Source organism: Cygnus olor, chromosome 10 (assembly GCF_009769625.2).
Source record: "Cygnus olor isolate bCygOlo1 chromosome 10, bCygOlo1.pri.v2, whole genome shotgun sequence".
NCBI lineage: Eukaryota > Metazoa > Chordata > Aves > Anseriformes > Anatidae > Cygnus > Cygnus olor.
The window spans coordinates 3,751,254-3,765,090 of NC_049178.1; the positions used below are offsets into that span (position 1 = coordinate 3,751,254).

The 13,837-nt window shown below is 40.5% G+C and overlaps 1 protein-coding gene across 17 annotated transcripts in view; it reads left to right on the forward strand.

Moving 5' to 3' along the window:
* IQSEC1 (IQ motif and Sec7 domain ArfGEF 1) overlaps positions 1-13,837 on the forward strand; it is a 341,869-nt gene that overhangs the window by 176,860 nt on the left and 151,172 nt on the right. For 10 of the 17 annotated variants that reach the window (XM_040569093.1, XM_040569094.1, XM_040569096.1 and 7 more), the window contains one exon: positions 5,380-5,424. The exons of 5 other annotated variants lie outside the window; for them this stretch is intronic. In XM_040569093.1, coding sequence (XP_040425027.1) covers positions 5,380-5,424 — 45 coding nt within the window. Of the gene's footprint in view, positions 1-5,379; positions 5,425-12,208; positions 13,026-13,837 lie in introns of those variants that run through there. 2 more of the 17 variants (XM_040569085.1, XM_040569088.1) reach the window with 2 other exon arrangements.

Below are 13,837 nucleotides of genomic sequence, written 5' to 3' on the forward strand. Positions count from 1 at the left end.
CCTCAGCCAAAAGATGACATATTTAAGCAATCTTTATTTGGGACCAAGCTGTGGGTTTTTCAACTACAACTATTTAATCTGCCACCATTGTGCGTTTTCATGCCAGAACATCTTGACTTCTCTCACACTGGAAATTTTTCTGGCTTTTTGCACAATGCCTGATCAAGATATGTAGTTATTTGTAGTCTCTGCCAGTATGAAGATAGGTGGTACTGTGGTCTCATTAATCCTCTGGTTAACTGAGAACGAAGCAGTTGCAACCGTCTGCAGTGATGGAGAAGGACTGCTCCTGCCTGACCGTAGCGTTACTCAGCAGAATTGAGCCTGTAGGGCTGGAAACTGCCCGCAGAACCTCAGGAAGTGGATGCAGCCATATCGAGCTGCTGCAGCATGGGGACTGTCACAAAATTATCCGCTCAGCGTGGTAAGAACCTCCATATAACTTTGCACTCAGTCAAGATCATTTAACAAATGCTCTGCAGAAGACGTGTAGCACAGACACAGGGCAGGACTGTTGCAGTGACTATATTCTGGTTAGCCGGTCTCAGCAAGAGCACATTTACTAAGTGCTTCTGTCACATTGGCACCTGCTGCAGGCACATTGACATCTTTCTTAGAAATACCGTAATGATTTCCATGGTCACTGTTCCACACTGAGACACAGAATAGCTTAAATTAAGGCCTGTCTTTCTAATGCTGTCTCCCCAATCAATAGCGCTCCTTGTTTATTATCAGAGCTGAAGAAAGCTATGTTTTAGATTATTGATTCTTCAAGGTATTCATTTTCCAACTTCTCTATGTCCATATGGCATCAGGAAATCCATCCGATGAAGTTTCAGAGGTAACCTTCACTCAAAGTCATTTCATACCTATGAAAAATCAACAGTCTTTTTTATCATTAAAAGGAAGACAATGAGAAAAAACAAAACACAGAACTTACTGCTCAAGGTACCAAGAAACTATTCTTGTGCCTCACTTAAACCTGCTAAAGCATTTTGCAATATGATCTAAATACCCAGTTGCTGGGAATTGTTTGCTCACTACATGACTTTCATAAGCAACTCGTATATACAGTGCTCATAACAGATGTTACAGCCTGCGGCCTGGTTTGTTGCTCCAGGGCAGAATTCACAGCTAGAATTTATTTAATCTTTTTGTCTTTGGAAACCTAAAGCCTACTGCATAAGGAAACACTTGTCTAAGTTTTAGGCCAATGATTCTTTGGGAATATTTTTTGTTCTGCATAATATTCTGCAAAAGTGAGGTATTTTGTGATTTTTTTTATTTATTTATTTTTTTGCTAGGTGACTGACATAGATACAAGCTATAAGCAAGGTCATAATTGAAAAGTTGTACATATCTGTATTTCATGGAACTTTTGTCCTTTAAAGACACTGTTACTACCAAGAATTACACCCATTCTTCAGATTTCATGCTGACTGTGTTAGCTCCAAATAATCAAGCCAAATTACAGCCTTCTGTTCTAGGTTTAGTTCCAGTTCATGCAAGGATTCCTCTGCCTTTTCTCTAAAATGTCAAGAACTTGCGTGAAGAAGACATGTCATTCAACCGACTTACCCGTGACGTTGTTGCAGATTTCCTCACCTCCCTACCTAGAAGGTCCTTGCAAACTCTGTGGAAACAAACTGAAGATACAAAGCAGCCTGCAGGGTTGCTTGGAGCACTTCCCTGCTAATGCAGAACTGTTCTGCAGCACATTCTCTTCTGTTTGGTGGCGGTCTTTCAGCACAACTTTCAGCCAGTTCCTTGGGCATAGTTTTACAGTTAATAGTAGTTATTTTTGTTTCATTTCTTGCATACGAACAAAGTGGAAATTGTGCATGTATATATATATAGTCAAGTCTAGTGTATTTTAACAGCTTTATCTTTAGCATCTGGATTTTTTTCTGCAGTGCAAATGTCCTGAATTTTGAATTAATCCCATTATGGAACGAACAAATAGAATTGTTAGACCTTCATGTATTTTTCTTTACAGCTGTGCAATGTTTTGTTCATATCCAGTTAATTTGAAGGAGAAGAAAGAAAAAAAAAAAAAAAAGACCAAAAACCAACCCACCTTGTTTTGAAGTAACCTAAAATAGATTTTTTTTTTTTAATGGGCTTTCCTGTAGCAGGCAATCCTGAAATTGCTTCATGTAGAATGAGATATTATTTTGTTTGCTGTAGCATAGTGCTGCTATGTTCAGGTTTGGGGTTATTTTTGTTTTAAATTAACTTTCTATCTTGGCACAATGTTTGGAAGAAAACAAGACTTAAATAGATTTTTTTTTTTTGAAGAAAAGAAAGAAGGGGGAGTGGTTGTGTAACTACACTAAGATTATTCTGTAAATTTGATGAGAATTAACTAACTTTCTGTACCCTGAAATCCAGAGGTCTTAATAGATTTTAAACCTGATTTCTTCTGTCTCTACTCATTAAACTTTGCTTCAGTCTTTGCCAGTCTGCTCCTGGGACTTCCCACCAAGGCAAGTTGAGTGTGTCAGTGTGGGTGACCAGGTTAAAAGGTTTGGCTACAGCTGCTTCTGGGCACCCAACCAGCCTTGGTGTGGTCCTTGGTCTCCTTCGTGCTCTGCAGTAGGGACTTCTTTGTGGTTCTCTCCCAGGGTCTTCTCTCCAGCTTGTGTAGCCCCGTGCTTGGTGCTGTTCGCAGAGCTCATCTGCACACGCGATGACCAGTAATAAGCCTTCCTGCAGAGGGCTGCTTTCAGTCTGTATTTGACTGAAGAAAGGGGTTGCATGAGGATGGGAATTCCCTAACATGGGGACGTTACCGTCACAGGCTGTCTTCTGTGTCCGTGACCCTGCAGGAGCCTCCCCAGCTCCCCGGTGGCAGCGCAGTGACTCAGAGGCTCCACGTGCCCGCAGGCTGCCCACCACCTACGCAGGAGCTTTTGCAGCCCTTCCACCACCGTGGGGCTCTCTGGGCACTGGGCTTATTGGGAGCTGTTGTGGCTCCGTGTTGCGAGCTGCCAAACTGATCAGATCTGTGGCTTCTTGTGGTCGGGGCTTTTTAACTGCAGTTACCAAGTGTGTAAACACTGTTACTAACAGCCCAGCGAACCGCTAGTAGCAGCGGCAGGGAAAGCTCTGAAAAATTATCTTGGTAAAAGTGGGACCTTTTAGTCATGTTTCAGGGCAGCCCCAAGATGGGTATTGTTGCTGTGGAAACTGTGCTTTCTTCCTGTGTGTTTAGAAACATCTGCATCGCCAAGCTTTCAGTCATTGGGGATCCCTACCTTAGGGGTCTTTCTTTGGAAAGAAAACAAGGTGTCCTTAATGAAGCTGTAATCCTGCTGCTCGTGATTGTGTAAGGAGTCCCTGAGGTCACAGCGTGCTCAATGTCACCCGGCACAATCAAGGCTGTGCTGGGGCAGAGGCTAATCAGCGGTGCCTTGTGTCTCATTACCATCTCCTCGTTATGCATAGGGTATTGTCTGCACCCAGACAGTCTTTCTTAGATATTTTTTTATAGTATAATATAGTATAGGCAAGGACCAAAACTGATAAGGGAAGATTTTTAAATGTGTTAAAGGCAAGGAAAAAATGTCACGCTTGGTGAGCAGGTTGGCACTTCCACAGAAGACTGTATTAAGCAATAAACTTAATTATAAGTAAATTAAGTTCACCCTTTTCAATTGTTAAGCTAACAATGAGACACAAAGCCAACATATGTAAACCACCCCCTCAAAATTCATCACTATTCACAAATCTTCAACTCAGAGCAAACAAATTACAGGGTGGAAAAAGTTCCTCAAAATGTATTTGAAAGCTATGTGTGTGCTTTAGTTAAGGGTTATTTGGACAATATGGCTTGTTTCAATCCTCGTACAGCTAATTCGTGCAGATGCTGTGCTTGTGACCTCCTCCCCTCACACAGCCCTCCCTGTTTTTGCAGTCATACTAGTAATCTTGGCATTAAAATAAAGGGTTTGCAATTGATTTACAAATACTCACTGTAAATATACTTTGTGCGATTCTAATGCTAATTTTATGAGCGTTCATAACCATGCACATTGATGACTATATGAGCAGAAGTTAATTTATGGCAGTTTGTGTAAGGGATATAAATGGATAAGTACAAACAACCTTTTAAATTTATTTCTAACATGATGATGCTGTATTCATTATAAGGCTTTGGCTAATATTTTATTACAGGCTGTGGAAAAACAGTTTTCATTTCACCCTGAAAATGTAACTCTATCATATATGTGTTTTAATAAAGCTGTAGTCATGCACAATGAGAGCAATTTTCGTTAGTAATACCACACTTTGTGTTAAATTGTGCTATTTGAACAGTAGTGTAGTTGTAGTCACCTCTGTACTCCCAGTGTCTTAACTAAACTCTGCTGCAATAATTCCTCTGGAAGACTCTGGAGTTGCCTTTTTGGGTAGAGAACGAGAAGTCAAAGAATTTGAAGGATGGCTGTTCTGTTAGTAAATACATTTAGGAAATCTGATGCCCAGTGTGAGAAAAGCCACCAAGAGGGCAAAATACAAGAACAGAACTTAACATGGCTCTCACAGGAGGGTTTTGCCGCCCTCCTCCTGCTGTATGCAGCTGTGTTGTTTTTGCTTAGCAGCTGTACTGAGGAGGAAATCAAGGTGGCCATGAGCATGCCCTTGTAAGCTGCACTGTGCTATTCCTCTGTGATCACGATGTGGTTATGTACGGTGGCTACTCTTTGCTAGAAGGCCTTCTGCCGAGGGTGCTTTTTGGATCTTGAAATTTCATACACACCTGAATTAAGGATCAACTTCATGGTTTGCTGAAGGGAGGCATATGCTCAGGGACAAATCCCAGCAAATGTAATGCAGGTGTGCCTGCTGGGGAACAAGCTCACAGCTCCAAGGATGTTAGCACTGCCTGAAGTCTCCACAGTTTTTTGACACTTCCTGAGGAAGGCTGTAGTACTTGCGTATGTTGGTATATTCCAAGGTTCTGCACTGGTACAGGTGGATTGAGCTGAGATTTTATTGCTAGTGCACACAGTGCAGGACTGAAAATAGAAGATGGGTTCTGGAAATATTTAATATAATGGTGCGCACAGTAGAACTTGGTAAGTCATTCATATGCCAAAGTATTGTCGTTCACATTTGATCACATTTTGCTTAGTTGAGCAAAGATGTTTCTGTAATTCCCTTTTCATAATATATAGGAAATAGCTGTTCTTATTATTTTTTTGTATGTGGTTGGGTTTTTTGCGTCCATATTTATATCCATATTTAATGTCATGCTATGTACTTTAAAACATCAATAAAAAAGAAGCCAATGTAAAGCTGTTAAGCATTTGACATTTATGGACATAGTGTTTTTAATAGTTTTAATACTTTGTAATTTTATTCTTTTACTGTTATCAGGAACTCATTGGAAACAGGAAGCAGCATCTCTACAGATCCGCTCAGGTACTGTAGTAATATAGATGTTAATTTTAGGTTTGAAATAATAAAAACAACCTCCAGTCTGCATCAACTATACATCACATAATTTTATTTTACGATGTATAACTAGTAAAGGCATTGAGTAAGTGTTTGTGTTTTTTTTTTTTCTGTTTTAAAGAGGGGATAGCTCTCTTTCTTCCAGGATTTTCAACTTGAAATTCAGTTCTAGCTTTAAACACTGTATTTCTTCTCAGAAGAGCATGAAGGAGATGGAGAGTTTGTGCATGCACGTGGGCAAGCCATCTCTCTCAGATTTTTGTAAACTTGTGCTGAAGAGAGTTGACCTTCCCTGGTAGTTTTCTACTGCTTTGAGTGAGCAGTACTGATTGTGTCTAAATATTACTCTTTTTTCATTGCTCAGCATTATTATAAAATCACGTGTACAGACTTCAGAGACTGCTGTCATACGAGTCATCGCAGTGACTGAGATTTTACTTTGATCACTCAGTTTAGAAAAAATGCTTAGTACTGTTAACATTGCACATAAGTGGGGACCTTGCTTGTTTTATTGTCATAGCTGCACATTAAAGAGTGCATCAAAGTCACATACTTCCTTTGATTAAGTTGGGGCAGAATCCTTTTCTCTCAAACTGGCAGTTGTTTGGTGAAAGTCCTCCTTTCTGAGGTGTTTGGTATTGAGGATGTGAATCTTTCCACACTGTGTAGTTTTACTTTGCTTGGACAAAACATTAGCGTGAACTGCTTTGTTTACCCTTATTTAAATTACAGGCTTTCTCTCTGTTGTTAATTTTCCATTATTTTCCAGTGTATGATCTTCTGAAAGTGCAATACTATCATTTCCTAAAACACATACACACACAAACAAAAAAAAACACTATGGAATAATATCATCTTTGTTTTCAGCTCAACATAGTTCCACTGGACAGCATTCAGCATGACTGAGGTTTTATTGCATCTCCCAGTTTGACTGGTGCTGCTTCTTTGTGTGGTAGGACAATGGAGGAAACAATGTCAGCTTCCCCCTTCCCTCTGCTCTTCTGAAATCTTCTTGTACTAAGAACATTGTGTAGCTGATTTGTGGTTTACCGTTCTCTGGGCTAAGATTCCCAGAACCAGGTATTGCTGCCGTCTTGATTCCAGGCTAGACAAACCTTTGTGAGAACAGCAGATTTTATTACAATGCTTTTACTTCTAGTGATTTTTTTTTTCCATGGGAGGATGTTGGTGAGAAAGATGAGGAAGGATTGGATAGATGTAAGAAGTGGCTGAATTTTCACATTTGGTGGGAAAAGGAATAGCTTTAGCTTGACTGAACAGGCATTTACTGGAAAATGTAGTGGTTGAATCATTTTAAGTTGCTGTGTGCTATAAAAACATGAATATTTTCTTGGTTTTAGTTATTTTCCATAAAATGAGACTATGATATTTAATATCCAGCAATATGGCTCCTGCTGTTGTCCCATGGCCTCATGAACCATTAAGTTTCAAACACACAGCATATGTGTTAATTTCTGTGGCACGGGCTCTCATTAGTATGCGTTTGGTGATCAATGCTCTTTTCTGAAGCCTGCAGCAGAGAGGTGCAGGCTGGTATGGAATCCCTGATTGCGCTTCTTTATACTTCAAACAATAGTTCTGTGCTAGATGATATTCTAGGCTTCTTTTACACACACTAAAAAAAAAAATAAAGCTGTAAGTTAGAGATGTTGCGACTTTGCTCTTTATCCCATGCACTTTTATGAAACCTCTGTGTTCACATATTTCTTATGCTAATGCAAACATAATCTTCAGAATACGTGTTTGGATTTTTTTTACAGAACTGTCTTTATAAAAACTTATTTGGCAGTAAATGTATGTGCATGTAAATGTAAAGGGTCCTCTTAAATTTAGAGATCTGGGAAGAAATAATATTTTGGAGTTACCAAATGAGGGGGTAGAAATGCAGCTCTTTAACTATGAATGAAACAATTTTATGATGTTTAAAAGCTCTCAAATAAAACAATCATAGAGGAGACGTTAGAAAATCTTCCAGATGATATTAGGTGAAACGGTGACTTTTCCTAGGGTTAAATATTTGTTGAAGAAATAGCATGTAAAATCTAACGGTCAAACGAGCCTGTTTTGGACCTGTAATCAGACAATGTTCAAGGCTATTATTTTTTTAGCAAAATGAAAGACGTAAGACTTCTTGTCACTGAATGTCTTCTCATAACACTGTTGAGCAGATTTGTCTTTGAGTGACCCATAAAATGAAAATGATTAACATGCATCCATCCAGTGTCCTATCAAGCAATTAGTATTTTCTAGGCAGGCTGCTTTTCTTGCGTTATCCTCACCAACTTCCTGTCCCCATCAGCCAGTTAAGTTTGCCCTATAATAACCACTCTTCTAGTTCTCAGCTTCTCTGGAACATTGTAATCCGGACCTCTTATTTTGTTAAATTTCAGTTGTGCATAGATTCCCCACCAGACAGATTGTTTGTTTCCCCTGGATTTGTTTAGACTGCACTTGCATTCTGTAGGTCAATTTGAAAGTTATGCAGTTGTGAGATTAGGAGTCAGTGCCATAAAGAATAAAGGCTAATGTGAAAAACGTGCTTATGTCCATTAGGAAGAGAAAAATCTGTACAAACTGACATGCTATATATATGTGTGTGTGTGTGTATTACGTTTTGCACAGTCTCTTTTCATACTGTGGATGGTATTTTTTGTGGATATTTTGTGTTGGCCTGTATCAGCTTTCAACTGGTAGCTGAGAAGATTTTGTTTTCTGAATCAGTGCGAGTCTCCTGGAAAGCTGTATTACCAGACCTGCTTCAGATGTTCCAGGCATTTAAATATTTAAGCTTTTCAGATATTTGTGGCCTATTTATCATTTGTAACAAATTCATCAGCTAGTGGTGATCTGTTTACAGAACAGCCATTCAGAAATAGATATTCAGTATTAAGAGAACGGCAAATAACTTATTACCCTATTTCATGAAATTTTGGCAATTGCTTAAGGCTTAATAACAAAGAATGAAGGATAATATCAAGTGGGAGAGTTGAATAAACCTGAGAGCTGTTCAAAGAAAACTAACTATATCAGAGCATCTCCAGGCAGCAGAGTCTCCTTCTGAGTAAAGGGCAGGGGGAGTTTATTTCCCTGATTCTCTCCACACCTCTACAAAGCACGTCACCATCATGTCTAGGTGTCTCAGTGGTGCAGCAGAGCCCAAGAGCTCTGCTCATATTCCACCTTCCGTTTTCCCCAGTAGGGAAGGGATGCTTGCTGATGTAGTACCCAGAAACGCATAAAAGGGCCAGAAGGAGATCTGGTTTGCCAAAGCCTTTAACATTAAAAACTTCCATATTTTTGTTGTAGCAACCTAGGAAATTTCCCAACAAAGTTGCACATGGAAACTATTGGATTTCCAGTGTCAAAATGGGGACGCAGCGTACAGGAGCTGTACTGTGAGCTGTGAGGCCTTTAAGCATATCAGGAACTATTCAGGACCCGTTCAGTTGCACAAAATCTTGTGGTTTGTATACATTGTACAAGTCTCACTTTTCAGTGGGGTGTGCACAGTGCGCATCATGGAATTGGTATGGGAGCTCCAGGATCATCATCTCGTGACACACTCGAGCTCCGCAACTTATGAATCATTAGTGGGAAGTTCTTGTGCATGGCTACCAAAGTACTTCATCCTGACTTCATGAAGGGCTCATGGCAAACAGTCCTCTTACTGCAGGCTTAGCAGTTCTGTGCTCTGTGTAACCAGACAAACAATATTCTTCTGAGCAAGTTAAATATTCTCAGAGTTTTCTTGTCATATCATGGTAAAGGGTGTATGTAAGTAAGTAAAGACTCATAGCAGTTGAATTGACGTATTTAATGAAGAGTTAAAGGTTATATAGCTAGACAAGTTGATTTTCCTGATTTTTTTTTTTTTTTGAGAGATGCAATTCGTATACAAGTAACTGTAGCAGGCACTGACTTTATGCTAAGTTTATTTTATGTAATACTCTTCATCATCCGTGGACAGCTTTATTTCAGCCTCATGGCTTGTCAAGGCAGCCATCCCTACAAAGGGGAGTTGCACTTGTATGTTTTCGTCTTGCCTCTGTTTTTTTTTTTAATGTCTGGTTTTGAAAGAGTTGTCAGAGCCTTCGGAACGTTGATGCCAGAGCTGCCTCTCCTTAGCAAAACTCCAAATGACTACAGATGTTTTCAGCGTGCCACTCACTTCTGGTACCAGCGCTGAAGCTGCAGCACGTCCAGAAATTACTGCCCTATTAGGCCTGGGAATTCGAACTCAAGGGTAGCAGTAAATGCCTTTCTGAAAGAGCTAGTTTTACACCAGTGTAAGCGTGAGATGAAGCTTAATTCTCTTTGTTGTTTTCCTATGGAAGACAAGTAAAAATGAAGAACATGTTGAAAACATAGTGCTTTTCATTTGCAAAAGTCCTAATTAGCATTTTGCCTGCATGCGGTGCAGTATAATCAGCACTGGTTGCTGTCAGAAAATTCATGAGTATATAGCTTTTGCTCACTAAAAGTCCAGTAGGTAGAAGCAAGCAATTAAGGTGACAAATAGCAATTTTTTTTCTACAAAGAGTATGATGGAGAGAAAGAAATTGCTTGGCAATGTGAATAGTCAAAGGGTAAGTTGTCAGAAAAGTCTCATTTCAGGGCCAAATCTTTGGATGGTGTCTCAGGAGCTTAATTGTCTCTGTATGGTTTTCCCCTTCTCCTTTCTTGATCCTGAGAATAGCTGTTTTTGGTTACGGAGCGAGTCCCTCCTTGCTGCTTTTGGCTGGCTTTCTTGTTTTGTTTTGTTTTGAAGGAATCTCAAGAAATTCAGGCAGAAGAATGCTCCACTAAGAAAAACTCAAAGGTAAATTTCTCTGGCAACCCCTTTGTTCTTGGAAATAAAGGGAAAAAGGTTGTCCTGTTATCCCCTTGGTCTGCTCCAAAGGGTACAAACAGTGTGTTGCCATCTCATCAAAGTCAGGGGACAGCACCAGGGAGACTGGGGAAGGCTGGGACTCACCAACAGGCACTCAATCCCACAGGGCTTCATTCAGCTCCTCTGTAGATAAAACTATCCCTCTAAAACAGGGGCTGATATTAGGGATGAAAAGCAGGGATGGAAGATTTTGATAGGAAAATGTAACATTTGACATGATGGTTATCACTTCCTGGAGAACTGCCAAGTTGATGAAGCCCCAGAGAACGTGAGATCAGGAAGAAAAATAGACTTGAAATTTCATACTGTCTCATATTGTTAGGGGACTTGCTTCTGACAAGTAAGCAATTGTGTTTTCTTGGGAATCGCTTCATGAGTACCGGTGCTGTTGCTGGTCTGAAAGAAATCCCAAGGAGTAAATGCAGGCACCAGACAGAGGCAATTGATTATTTTGAAGAGAATCTTTAAAATATTTTTTTTAAAAAGGCCCAAATCAAATGCAAATCATGTTTTTGCTTTTACATGCAAACAGTTTTGTTCATGATCTGTTCATTTCCACCTCCCATCCTATACTGTACAATATGTTCTGAGGGAAATACCAGGCAGTGCAACGTGAAAATTTTTGCATGTTGTTGTCTAGCCATAATATACCTATTGCTTTACTCCTCTAAAGAAACTGCTAATTCTTACTCGAATATATTCATAACTTCATTTCAAGTAAACTTGCACAAATCTGTTTTCTAAAATGCTGAGAGGCGTTTCTGTAACTGAACAGTGACAATGAGTAAAACCAGAAACCAAAAGGATCCCTAAATATAGTTTATTATCCAGGCACTTGGGGAGTTAGATATGCCTACGCTGAGGACAGTCTCAAGTTAAGCACTAGGAGTTTGGGTTGCTTTATATTTTTAAGCAGCGTTAAAATGTTAAAACAAGAAAATGGTTCAAATGCTAGAATCTTTGCATTTAAATATTTCTTTGGATTCTGACCTTGTTTTTGTTATTTCTGTGGATTTTTAAATCTCCTGTATTCTTTTGATACTTTTGCAAGCTATATCCTGAATATTTCCTATTGGTGATTTTCAAAAACTCACGAGAATGAGAAATACCCAAACTGTAATTTCTGGAAAAGTAAATTGGTCAGCAAAGTGGACATAAGAACCAGCCAGTCTCCAGTAGGGCACTTGTGGTTTGTTTTGTTTTTAAAAATAATCAAAACGTTTTCTTCAGTGCCAGTAACATTTCCTGCTAAAGGGCAGTTCTGTGGCACCACCTCGGGTTAACTCTTGCTTTGAGTGTCCTGGGAGACCGGGGGAACTCCTGAAAAGTAAATTGCACTTCGGCATAAGAGGAGAAAGAAGAAAAATTGAAATAAAAAAAAAAAAAAAAAAAAGTGGGTGAGTTGGATCGCTGTCTTTTATGGAAGACAGAAACTAAATTTAGACTCCTGTGTTTCCTGAGTAAAGGTGGCCTGTTTTCAGCATGCCGAGCCCAGGCTTCCCCCAGAAGATGCTGCTCATCTTGCCGCATCCCTCGGAGCCGCTGAGGGCTCGGCGTTCCCGGCGGGGTGCAGGGGGCTTAGGGCTCGCCCCGCAGCCAGGCCCCCCAGGCTGCCGTTCCGCATCGCCGCGGGTGCTGCGGGGTGCCAGGGCCCCCCGGGCTGCGGGCACCCCCTGCACCCGCGTCGCCGCCGCCCCCCCGCGCAGAGCTGCCTCCGCCGCTGGCTTGGCGGCGCCCGGCCCCCGCTGGCGGAGTGTGTCGGGAAGGAGATGAGATGAAATGAGATGAGATGAGCGTAATTTGGTTGGCGAGCGGGGAGGGTCTGCGCTGCTGCTGCTCCGGCGGTTGGGTGGTTGGGTTTTGTCTGTCTTTTTTTTTTTTTTTTTTTTTTCTCTCCCCTGTCATAAGGAGCCCACGGTTTCCATAGGTGCTGGCAGACAATGGAGCTGGTGTGATTTGCGCAGGAGGGGCTGATTAACAGAGTTGTGTGCTGCTTTATTTAACAACAACAACAACAACAAAAAAGAGGTGGGGGGTGCGGGGAAGAACTGCCGCTCCTGTGTGATGGGATCATAGCACTACTGGGGTTATAGGCAGTTGTTGCTAGACCTGATTGAGATAATTGCTTGTGTTTTCCCAAGTTCTGCAAGCTCTCAGGATGCTTTCCAAAGGTCCTTCAGAAACCTTAACCGGAATATACACACGTTGTTTGCCCAGGCTATTAGAATGGCCTAAAATAGCCAAAAGGAGAAGTGGGATTTCTGTGTAATAACAGCTATCCCAGTAGCATTGGAGACTTTCGGAAAGACAAACTGCCATCAGGATCAAAAGCCTATGTGAATTTGTAGCCTTTGTGCGACTGCCTCTTTGTATTAAAGTAGGATACTGCAACCGTGCAGGTGCCGTGCCATGTGCACGACTAGCTGCATGTATTGGTAGCAATTAGAAACACTTATGCTGCAGCAATAAGGAGAGGAGTGTTGGATTGGATTCGAGTCACTCAAATCATAACAAAAAGAAGTCTTCTGTTGTTAAAATCTAGCTGCAGACTACAGTTGCTGCAGTACAAGTATATGAAAATGCTGAAGCTAAAGGCCTTCTGCTTGGATTACTGGCAGTTTTTGTGTCTCCAGCCTCTTCACGGTTTCTATAAAAGGTAAGAGAACATTAACTCTGAAATTCTTTTCAGAACTGGGTGGCTGCACATGATGCCACCAGTGTTTTTACTTGCTGTTCTACTCTATTGCTGAAAGGCAAATATGCATGGGAAAAGGGAGTGGTAGAGAATTAATGAGAACTTGTGACAAAGATTGTAAAGCTGCTTTTTTATTGCATTAATTATCAGCCACTTTTGTCTCTGCTGCAGATGTGAAAGGTGGTGATGCTGTTTGGTTTTAACGTTTGCTTTAAGTCAAATCATCCCAGCTAAGACTCAATTAGTACTTTATTCTCTGGTATTTTATCCTTAGGCACAGGCGCCTGTGCTGTGTAGTTTACAGACTGTAAATAGCACTAAGAGATTAATTGAAATGTCATGGAAATTTATGTAATGCATAGATCCTTTATTTTTTTTTTTCTCAGAGGTATTTAGTAGTATAATAGTTTATCTTTGGTTTCCCTCGTGGCGCACAGCGCACATCGCAGTCATTCAGAGCAATGGGCACTTCGCTTAGGCAGGTCTGACATACGGCTTAAATGATTGATGGTGAATAGTGATCATAAAGAATAGGACTGGGTGTCAGATGCATTGAGCTTGCCTATTTAATGGAACAGCAAAATAAGCAATTCCATTTAACATGTCCCTGAACTTATCCTAACGCTTTTTATTCTAAAATTCTGTTTTCTTGCTCTTAATTTACGCTACCAACCAATGGGACTTATATGTATCTGAATTTTCTGGGGAAAAGTGGAGATCATTTCATTGTTAACAAAAACCATGCAATTTAAAACAGGATTCTGTTCTTGTTA